The sequence below is a fragment of the Polypterus senegalus genome, chromosome 1 (assembly GCF_016835505.1).
Source record: "Polypterus senegalus isolate Bchr_013 chromosome 1, ASM1683550v1, whole genome shotgun sequence".
Lineage (NCBI taxonomy): Eukaryota > Metazoa > Chordata > Cladistia > Polypteriformes > Polypteridae > Polypterus > Polypterus senegalus.
In genome coordinates this window covers 40,009,948-40,021,104 of record NC_053154.1, presented here as the reverse complement: position 1 = coordinate 40,021,104, position 11,157 = coordinate 40,009,948, and the positions used below count along the sequence as shown (strand labels likewise).

The 11,157-nt window shown below is 40.0% G+C and overlaps 1 protein-coding gene across 2 annotated transcripts; it reads right to left on the bottom strand.

Annotated features, from left to right (window-relative positions):
• Positions 1–4,057: 4,057 nt before the first annotated feature.
• Positions 4,058–10,924, bottom strand: thtpa (thiamine triphosphatase). Of its 2 annotated transcripts, none has more exons than XM_039747438.1 (4): positions 10,811–10,924; positions 9,080–9,166; positions 8,319–8,855; positions 4,058–5,025 (listed from the first exon to the last, which is right to left on the bottom strand). In XM_039747438.1, exons 2-4 carry the CDS (start codon positions 9,147–9,149, stop codon positions 4,919–4,921), a joined length of 714 nt encoding a protein of 237 aa, XP_039603372.1. In that variant the 5' UTR covers positions 9,150–9,166; positions 10,811–10,924; the 3' UTR covers positions 4,058–4,918. The 2 variants fall into 2 exon arrangements, with proteins under 2 accessions (XP_039603372.1, XP_039603381.1); XM_039747447.1 differs by lacking the exon at positions 10,811–10,924 and adding an exon at positions 10,297–10,753.
• Between the last annotated feature and the right edge of the window lie 233 nt (positions 10,925–11,157).

Below are 11,157 nucleotides of genomic sequence, written 5' to 3'. Positions count from 1 at the left end.
GTAGTTATACGTTGCGTTGATGCATGTGTAACAATTCCTATGAAAATAAAAATCTATTTAAATTGTACATCCGCATCCCCATACACGAGTGGCAGAACTGCAAAGAGGCTAGTGTGTAGTGCAGGCCAGGGGGTTGGCGAGCGAAGCCCCCTAATACAATTAAAAACGAATTCCAAATCCAAAAAGCGACATAGCATAGTTGTAGTTATGCTTTTTTTGTTGTGATAACATACACACGTATTTCATTTAGTCAGCCTTTTATTTTCATGATTATTTTTTTTTTTACTTTTGAAGTGGATTGAGCAGCAAATCGACCGTGGCCTTACTCTGCTCCCAAAACACCAAGAGGAAATTTAAATGAAGAGAGCAAAATGGGAAAGTGACAGATTGCAGCTTCTCCGCTAGGGCATAACAAAGCTCTTTAGGTGGTGGTCGTGATAGCAGTGCTACCAGGTTAAAATGAGAATATTTAGTATAGCCCTCAGAGTCTCTTACATACTCAAATGTTGCACACGTAGACAGCTATCAGATCACTTTTGCTCACCCTGTGACATTTCTGAACTTTGCAGCTTCTCTGAAAGACAGTTGAGATGAGTCAATGCTAAGCCAGCATTGACAGCAGCATCTCTGAAATTTAATTTAAAAATGTATTAAAAAATGTATAGTAGCAAGCCAGAGGCCAAAATGTAACATTAATTATTAATAACATTAAAAACATTAATAATTGTAAAAAAGAGAGTTTCCGTAAACGGTGCCACGTGACGTGGTGCCCAGAAGACCACCAAGATAGCAAACCTCCTCATCTCATTAGTGAGTGATGCAACACCATACATGCTCCTCATTTCATCCATTTTATCCACAGTGTCATTACCACAGCCACTACCCAAGGCGTATGACCATTTGTGAGGGACTGCACTCCTAAATGTTTTTTTTTTTAAATGGCACTACATGGTTCTTTACTGGGTTATGTGAGTCTTCTTAGTGCAGGGGTCCCCAACGCCGGTCCTGGAAGGCTGTGGTGGCTGCAGGTTTTCATTCTAACCCTTTTCTTAATTAGTGACCTGTTTCTGCTGCTAATTGACTTTTTTTGAATTAATTTTAATTGACTTGTTCTTGAAGACTCAAGTCCCTTAATTGTTTTTTTTTCTTTAATTAGCAGCCAAACAATAATGAAATACTAAATGAGCCAAAACATGACCAGCAAACTGTGTCCGTCATACAATATCTGAAACTAAAGAAAGATGAAGTTCTTAGGAATGTCGATCTGCTCTTAGAAAAGAGAAAATCAACAATGAGAGCAGCAACAAGCCATAGAATTGAAGAACGGGTTTAATTAACAACAAGATTTAGTGCCTAATTAAGCAACTCGTTGGAGTTTGAGGCCCTGGTCTTCTGTTGGCATACTCACCTCAGATTTCATTTCTGTTTGGGTGCCATTTAAGGAAAGAAATAAAGCAATTCGATGAAGAAATCTGGGGGAACAAATCTTAAAAAACAAGTCAATTAAAATGAAAGGAAAAGGAGTTAATTAACAGCAAAAACTGGTCACCAATTAAGAAAAGGGTTTGAATGAAAACCTGCAGTCACTGCGGCCCTCCAGGACCAGAGCTGGAGACCACTGTCTTACAGCCGATGATTGACAAGGAATCATTTCATTCTGGTAAGAGTTCTTTGCATATGAAGCTGGATCTTTGTGCTTTGAAAATTTTCCTAATATGTAGAAAAAAAAATTTAAATGTTTTTATGGTAGGCTACCTAGCAGGACACTAACACGTTAAGAAAACCCATACTACTGTAGGCAAGAAGAGGCCTTTTACAATCATGAGCCACTGGTATTTCACAAATCTGTTACCATCTATTCATGATTATTTATGAAGCCTGTTACAGATGTACATACATAATGGTTCATTCTGGAACCTTCACGTGGATGAGTCTTTTCAGAACCAAAAATGGATTGCCTATGGCAAGGGAAGACAAACTACTGCCCCTGGGCCACATGCGGCCTGCGACGTCAAATTGTGTGGCTCCCACACAAGTTTAATACTTTTCTGATTTTATTAACAAAAATGACAAATTAACTACATAGTCAGTGGATGTTTTGGAATATGTGACCAAATGAGCAAGCTCGTTTATAATGTTGCAAATGGATAGCATACAGGCTTGGGCAGATTTGCGGCAGATGAAATTTAATGCCAGTAAATGTAAAGTATTACATAAGGAAGTAAAAATATTAGGTTTGAATACACAATAGGCGGTCGGAAAATCGAGAATACACCTTATGAGAAGGATTTAGGAGTCATAGTGGACTCTAAGCTATCAACTTCCCAACAGTGTTCAGAAGCCATTAAGAAGGCTAACAGAATGTGAGGTTAAAAAGCACGATGTGTGGCATACAAGTCCAAGGAGGTTCTGCTCAACCTTTATAATGCACTGGTGAGGCCTCATCTGGAGTACTGTGTACAGTTTTGGTCTCCAGGCTACAAAAAGGACATAGCAGCACTAGAAAAGGTCCAGAGAAGAGCAACTTGGCTGATTCCAGGGCTACAGGGGATGAATTATGAGGAAAGATTAAAAGAGTTGAGCCTTTACAGTTTAAGATAAAGAAGATTAAGAGGTGACATGATTGAAGTGTTTAAAATTATGAAGGGAATTAGTACAGTGGATCGAGACTTGTATTTTAAAATGAGTTCATCAAGAACACGGGGACACAGTTGGAAACTTGTTAAGGGGAAATTTCACACAAACATTAGGAAGTTTTTCTTTACACAAAGAACGATAGACACTTGGAATAAGCTACCAAGTAGTGTGGTAGACAGTAAGACGTTAGGGACTTTCAAAACTCGACTTGATGTTTTCTTGGAGGAAACAAGTGATAGGACTGGCGAGCTTTGTTGGGCTGAATGGCCTGTTCTCGTCTCGAGTGTTCTAATGTGTGTAACCATAAGCTGGTGTTTATGGTAGTGAAGTGAAGTTTGTCCTGCATGTAACCGTACGCGCACACTGATGTTTCGATCATACGTAGTCAGAAGTCCGGGTGCAATGTGAGCACACACACTCTAATGCATGGGTTTGAATCACTCCGATAAATTCAGCCATCGTCATCCAAGCACGCTATATTATATTTCAAATGAGTGCCACTATGAAAAAAATGTAAAATTGAAGAATGCCCTGCTTTTAACAAGGAATGGACATACAGGTTATTTTTTTTTTACAAATGTTGAAAGTAAAGCAGTGTGCCTAATATGCCATGACAGTGTTGATGTGTTTCAGGAGTTCAATTTGAAGAGACATTTTCAAACTAAGCACAGCACGTATCAGAAAGTGAATTACAGCAAGAAGCTAATTTTATTTGATTTTTTCTTTGTGTACCAAAGTTATAGTTGTTTGGTTAATAAATGTATTTGTGTGAAAATAACAGTCATTATTTAGTAAATTTAGATTTTTGTCACATGTGGCCTGCTAGAGATCTTACCGATGTCCATGTGGACCTCGGGGAGGAAAGTTTGCCCACCTCTGCCCTATGGCATTGCTCTGAAGAGCCACCCTGGCACCTTCATTTGTAAGAGTGTAGTGCTCAATTGCAAGTCACCTCTCATCTCTGAGGATTTTAAATTTTACTAAATATCTGAACAAAATGTCTCAAGTCTCCTCCAGCTATGGTACCTGCAGAGAACCAGGTGCTCTCCTCCAGAAGAAAACTAAAAAAATCAGACTTGGAAATGTGGATTCACTTCTTAACTGCTCTGTGATTTAATATAAAAAAAAAACAATTCAACACAAACGAAGTAGTAAGATCCATTAAGAATATTTTTTTTATTATTAAACAGGACAGTGAAAATGTTCTGTCAGAAGTGCTTACGAAGTTAAGTGTGTGCTGACCTGGGCTGACATCATACACAAAGAACGCGGGACAAGAATTTGTTCCATCAATGTGGAGTTTCTGTCACCTGCGTTTGTCCTCCTGGATTTTTGTTCACTGCCTTCGGTTTCTTATCACATTCCAAAAGTGAAATGGCTTTAGCTGTAAGCAAGCATACCAATGACGGACGGACACCACTTCAAGGTTTACTGTTTATTCATTTAATGATCAAATGCTGTATTGCTGTATTGTGAAGAGCTGACGTCAGTGTCGTGAGCACAGTTCTCAAAAGACGAACAGACCCCATCCAAACCATCAGTAAGGTGATCATTATCATTGTTTAGGTGGCACATTAAAATGTAAATCAGTACACATACATTTAATAAATGTAGGGTTTTCCCAAAAACGTACAAAGTTAACAGACAACAGAAGACAGAACTTCAAACACCACACAAAGCTCAGTAGTCCTGTTTAGCTTTAGGAATAAATGATTAATGGGCATCATAACTAAAACACGGAGGATGAAGCAGCCTGGGGATGTGCAGAGGAAAGCAGCGGGATAAACGGCTCAAGCAGCCCGGATGATCTTATGAAGATGTGCTTAAACATCAGTGGACGTGAGCTGTTCAGAGGGTCAGGGGTCACTGGATGGGGTTTGCCTTGCGCCTGTTGCTGACACTCAGTGATCCTGTACTCGAATCAGTCAGCTTTGAAAAATGAATGAATAATTAAGTATGACTAGAGTCCAAATAAAAGCAGATGTAGATTTCTGCATATGATTTGCTGGCAAAAAAATGCAATTTGAGGACAACTGTTCTAGAGTTTTCTTCTGCCTCAAATGTGTATTTTTTTCCTCCCTAATATTAAGTGTTTGACAAATGCACAGAATTCATGCACATACTCTTGTTATGGATGATTTTATTAACTGTTTACATGCATTCTTTCAAAATAATAATCGGTCAAATTTTCCAATGCTTAAGAATTTAATCTTTGTAAGAAAAAAAAATCATCACAGGTTTATGAAGGGTATGGGATGGTGAACAGCAGACCGTCACTTCTTTATCTGTGGAGAACATGTGCTTCAAGAAGTCTCTGGTAATGGTCTGGACAGAACCGCTGCAGGTAAGCGTCCATTTTCCCAGGAACCCTTTCAGAGTTGCTCACACCTGAGGAGAATGAAAACAATTTGGCTTAATACGGGGTGCCATGATACACACATCTGCTGCTCGGGATAGGCTCACCACACGGCATCAGGTTAGGTGAGTCAAGCTGCATGTCTGGGTGTTTAGCACAGTATCGCCACATTGATAGACAGATTGCTGCTCCCAGTGCTAAGGCTGAACTTTTTAATACCATTGGACCCCGTAATACAAAAAGCAGATTCAGAAAACGGACCAATGCTGATTTATGGACAGAATGTGGTTGTTGTATAGTGTATGTGTGTCCACTAGTAAGCAGCGCACATATGTCAGGAGCGCAGGGTGGTCTAAGAGGATGAGGTTGGCGCTGTATCTGAAGATGAACAACTTCACAAAGAATATTATCATGGAGCAGGTAAAGTATAACCATCACATGTATGCTCAGGAGAAAACTGACAAGTCAAGTGAAATGTATCCCAGTATCCATTTAGGAAATCTGCTTAATCCCCCTTAGGGTGGTAGGGCCTCGAGTCTGTCCTGGAAGAACCAGGTGCGGGCATCGGTCCATTACAGGGGGTTCACTACCCACTAGTGCAGGAGAGATATCCACTAGTTTTATGTGGCTAAATGTGCAGATTTAAAAAAAGAAAAAAAATGATTGCAGTATATCTCTTCACCATCCTTTGACAGCAGTTAGAGTTCAGATTGCCAAATAATCAAGAACTTCATATTACCGTTGCAGATGTTTTTTCTTCAGCCTGCAAGAGACTGCAACCTTAAACCAAAGGAAACAGATTATTAAATGCACTATGGATGATAACTGAAGATAAACTTGAACGACTACATGATTTTTTACTGCAGGTGGGTACAATTTTATTAGAAAAATGAATTTAATGAAGAGTTTGATGAGACTGATGTGAATTTTTAAAATACTGCCTTTACGTTTATATATAATTTGTAACTGACACCATAAAAAGTATGAAACCCAATCAAGAGATGAATTTGGCAGAATAATTGTACCATTGTAAGCTTTCACTGATAGTCTTTTCAAAACTTAAGAATCTACTAATGACATCCACTATGGACTCTAAACACTAAACTGAAAAAACAAGCTGCACAGGGAGTGCATATCGCCAGGCAGTTACAATCTTTGAGAAGCGCTGGCTATGAATGTGCTGCCTGCCACATCTTTGTCGTCACAAAAGTTTAGGAAGAATTGGCATTTATTGATTTAATGACTGTAAATAACTTGTACAATATAATTACTGAAATGTAGTATTGATCTCAAGCCTTCCTCAGCTGATGAATCTGTACTATCTTGGAGAGAAGTAGAAAATTTTAATGAAAAGACTGGAAAAAGGAGATGGAGAATAAAATACATGTACCAAAAAGACTAAAGTGGCCTTTCGCCAAACCCAAATCGCAACCAGAACAGCAAAGTTTTAAATGACAAGGCAGATAATTAAAAAGCAAGAAAAGCGCTAATAAAGAAGTTGCAACGAAAAGTTCTATATAATCCATTATTAGATGATTCAGGATAAGATGTCAATGATATCAAACGTCGCAAAACCTCAAGGGATCCTGGGAAGAATTACCATTCAGATGAGCGCGTTAAAAGGGAACAAAAAAAAATGTCATTGGGTTACAGCAAAAATGATTTTCAGTCTTTAAATGGTAATAGAAATATTAGAGCATTGTCGGGCAACCGGTGTGCTGTGGAATTTTCTAGGGGCGCCGTGAAAACTTTTGTAAAATATTTAAAATTGCTAGTGCTTTTGAACTTTTGGTTGATTAAAAAGATAATGTTTAAAAAAAATTTTATGTTGCAAAAACAGATAACGGAACACTTACAGAAATTAAGTGAAATGCGAGACACTTCAAATGATCGACAAGGAAACGCGCGTCTGTCTCTCGAAAATTGATCCTCGCATCAATCTCAAATGTGCTGAAAAACAATCTCAACGTTCACATTAATTAAATTTAAGATTTATCCTTTGATACCTTTATTAATAAAATGTCTTTCTAACTTGTAAAATTAACTGTTTTAATTGGCGATTGTCCACAGATTATGTCGTCACGACTTTATTTATGGGCGGTCCCTCAGGTGCGGCGCGAAAGAAAATTTTTGGACTCGAAAAAGGTTGCCTTTCTTTCACTGTATTAGAGTGATTACATCTTGCCTGAAGAAGGGACCTGAGTTGCCTTGACAGCTGGCATATTGTAATCTTTTTAGTTAGCCAATAAAAGGTGTCATTTTACTTGACTTCTCACTCCAATGGTAACAGAAAGAAAATTATTAACCACAAAAATGAATTCCTTAAGGTAACAAAAAACCCTGAAAGGACACAAAAAATGTTAAATACGGATGCCAATCAGAACAGCATCTCAATACAAATCATTTTTTCCATGAAAAAGTTTTTTAATCACTGAATACCTGTAGCATAGCAGAATGTTCCAAAAATTCTCATTGACATGTTATGGAATTAGCGTTCCCTTAAAGTGTACGTTTGAACGGACAACTAACTCACACTATGCCTGTTTGTTCTGTACTGTGCCCGAGCACGACTGTCCTCCCTCCTGACTCCCACGCTGGCCTGCACTCACACTGCGTTTAACGTTCAGGGCCCGCTCACACTTTCGTCATCACCATGCGACTTCATGTAAAGTCAAAACAAGATCCGAACACCGAGTGACGGCATGCATTTCAAAATGATTTTCCTTATTTTGTGTTTTTTTTTTGGGGTCGTGTAGGGCAGGATAACGCTGGGCCCTCTTACAGATATATTGAGTGTGCAGGGCAGCGTTTTGCTGTTAATCATGCTGCACGCACAAGAGACAAACGACGTGAAGGTTATTGTAATAAAGTTAACTGACTTGTCGCACCATTGACGTCATGTCTGTGTTCTGTGCTCGGGCACGTTTAGCGATCACACTGTTCTCGAATCCTACTGAGCCGTGCCTGGGCCCACCTCTTCTAACTGAGCCACGGCACAGTACGGTTGGCCAGGCATGGAGCGATCACACGAGTCAAATGAACTAGACTTTGGGGGTTACATGCGGACAAATGTGCTCAGGCACGGAACAGACTGCTAGTGTGAGCACACCCTTAACTAAGACACCTGGAGTGTCGCCTGTCTAGCTTGCGATTTGCAGTCTAACCTTAATGTTCTTAAGGGCAGCAGGTTGCCGGTGCTCTTCTGCCATTGCCACTTTACCAGATCACACCCAAGGACAGGTAAAAATGAAAACATAATAAAACAATCAAGAGCTGTCATCATAAACCAGCCTTAACGACTGCTTATTGCTTCCCTTTTACTTACCCAGTTTCTCAGCCAGTTCCTTAATTGTGGTCAATGCCTCTGGAATCTGCTCCTCTGTTTTCACCAGCACTTCCAGTTCACCTACTAGGAACCCGAAGTCTGCATAATCCAAGTCTATATGGATGCTCTCAGTGTCAGGTAGAGTGAAAGTGCGACGTACAGTAGAGAAGACTGCAAATTCCACCAGGCCAAACTCATTAAGCCAAGAGCCGCTAGTTCCTTCTTCTGCCTGTCCCTTAGTCAGACCACAATTGTTCTTCTCCAACGTCCTGTCCACAGCATGCATGTGACCAGTGCCTTCCTTTTTAATACCATTTGGCTCAAGCAGCTGCTGAATATGAGCCTGAATTAGCGGAAGCGCGGTCAATTCCCTATAGCGAGTGCATGTGTCCGTTTTGTTTTGCTTGTCCCTTCCCACTGGACACTTTAATTCAAAGTTATCCCCCCTACGGCGAAGCCATACATCCTTGAGGGTGAGAGAAAAGTCTTCTGTGTCAAAATAACGGTCCTTGAACAATTGCTCCCCAAGAAAAGCGGCTGGTAGGCAAAAGATGGAAGACATTAGTTGCAGGCAAAGAAAGGACGTCTCCATCAAATTTAACGTTACACCTAGCGGAGAGCAGTCAGTATATTCAAGTCACATTAGCAATGTTTCTAGTAAACACATTATAACACTTCAAATTGCTGAAAGTAGTATTAACAAATTCATGAACAGTACTTCTTAACAATAAAAGGAGTAAACGATTTATCATAATCCCTACCTCCTAATTTTCTGAGGTTTTCTTCAGTGTCTGCATTGAACACAAACTTTTTTTCAACTTCCAAACTCATCCTCACAAGTTGCAAGCCTGGCAGCAGAAATATGACAGTTGAGAAATAGTGTAAGCATTTTACAATAATCTACATACATATGTGTTGATACATGCAAGTAGTAAATTAAATGTTTTGTGAAGGTAAATGCCAACTCATAGATTTGGCCAAGCATGTGTTAGTATGCCCAGAAAATGGACTGGCATCCTATCAAGATGCAGCTGGCTTAGGCTCCTGCACTCTCACACCGAATTGGCCTAAACACGTTTAAAATAAATGGAAGTGACATTTTACACTTGGCACCGAGTGTTCATTATTCATTTTCAGAAGCTGCTAGTTTCATTGAGAAGTGTTAACATAACTACCCATACCTGCCTAATCCAATTCAGAGCCGTGCCTATCTTGGCAGCATTGGGTGGCTGTCCATTGCAGGGCAAACCTCCACACACCCACACTCATACACGGCTTCATAGGAAAGGCCAGGTAGCCTAACCTGGATGTCTTTGGGGATTCGGAAGGGGGGAACTGAAGTACCTGGAGGAAGACCCCCACAAACAAGATTCAAATTATTACAGTTGAAAATGAAAAGGTGGAGCTGTTGGAACTGCCAGTTAACATAATGTGGATATTATTGGAGATACCGGAGGCAAATCCACACAAACACAAAGACAATGTAGAAACTTCATTTACAAAATGATGGGGAAGGGATTTAAAACCAGGAAGCTGAATCCATGAGGAGGATGTCATTACCTAAGTAAAGTGTTAATGTCTAAACAAAATAACCACTACCGTATTTGATTTTTTCATGCAATTTTGTAAATTAACCACTCATCATGATGTAATCATTCATTTGTAATTCCTAAGATGTAACATTTTAAAGTATTTCCACACAAATGAGCGTAATCTTTTCACACAAAATCATCAATGCTTACGTCAGACTTGCAATTGTCAATGCGCTGTAAATGTCCAATTACTACTAAAAAGAGCCAAACGGGTCCAGCTTTTGGATCTGTGTTCACCTGAATTTGCAGAAACTGCAGTTAACCTGAAAAGCGCAGAAAGTGTGTACAGAGCTGTTAAATGATTGCCATTTTTACCACATAGGACCGCCTCAATGTCCACCGAAAATGGATACTGTAAAACAGTTATTTGAATTTTAAAAAGTTACCTCTTCCACAGAAGTTAACCTCTGTAATCGAGCAGGGTAGCTGGCATTATTTTAAAGCAGCCTAAAACAGATAAGGAAAGGTGCAGCACTCCGTAAAAACAAGGAGACGGGTCCAAGCGATCGAGCAGGTTGCAACAGCGATGCGTCGGATATGGTTAGCCTGGGCACAGTAGGGTACAAAGCGGCAAAAGCGAAAGTGCAGTCCTCGGCACAGCGCATTGCACGAAGCTCCAAACACGCACACACTACGATGTTGTAACGTAACAAACGGCATGATATTTTAAAAGGTGTCATTAAATAACTCTGAAAATCGGATTCTCTTATTTAACAGAATGCCAAGCACAAATTTAATACGACGATGTCTATTTATGTCGTAGAAGCCCAATTGTTAGGCTGCCGCAAACGGCACCAGTCACTGCTTCTCGGCTCGGATATGGCACGATGCTCTGTTGTTGTTTACAACATAATTCATCAGCAAAATTAAAAGAAATTAGTTTTAAAAAATCCCACTTACTGTGTTCTTGCAGGGATATTTACATAAGTACTTAAACAAGCAGCAGGCACAAAAGTCAAATCTTACAAGACTACAATTCCCAGCAACCTCTCTTCTCGTCGAGAATGAGGTCCCTAAATGAGCCAACAGAGTCATGCTGCAGACTGCAATACCTCACGGAACGCCTTCCATATCACGGAATGCCCATAGGTTCAGTCACGGAACGCCCTTCAGAGCACAACATAGTACACACGCATGTAATGACGCAATTTATCATAACGCCCTTTCCCAGCATCACTCGTATCATGCCCTCTGCGAGACAGTGTTGACGCGCTCGTTGTACAGAATGCTGTAGATGCTGTAGTTGT

What these genes read in the sequence shown, in the direction of transcription:
- thtpa (XM_039747438.1), bottom strand. Translation starts at nt 9,149, where the DNA reads ATGAGTTTGGAAGTTGAAAAAAAGTTTGTGTTCAATGCAGACACTGAA. An exon ending in AAACCTCAGAAAATTAGGAG is followed by an intron (nt 8,856 to 9,079) that starts GTAGGGATTATG and finishes TTTGCCTACCAG; the next exon opens with CCGCTTTTCTTGGGGAGCAA. An exon ending in GGAACTGGCTGAGAAACTGG is followed by an intron (nt 5,026 to 8,318) that starts GTAAGTAAAAGG and finishes CATTCTCCTCAG; the next exon opens with GTGTGAGCAACTCTGAAAGG.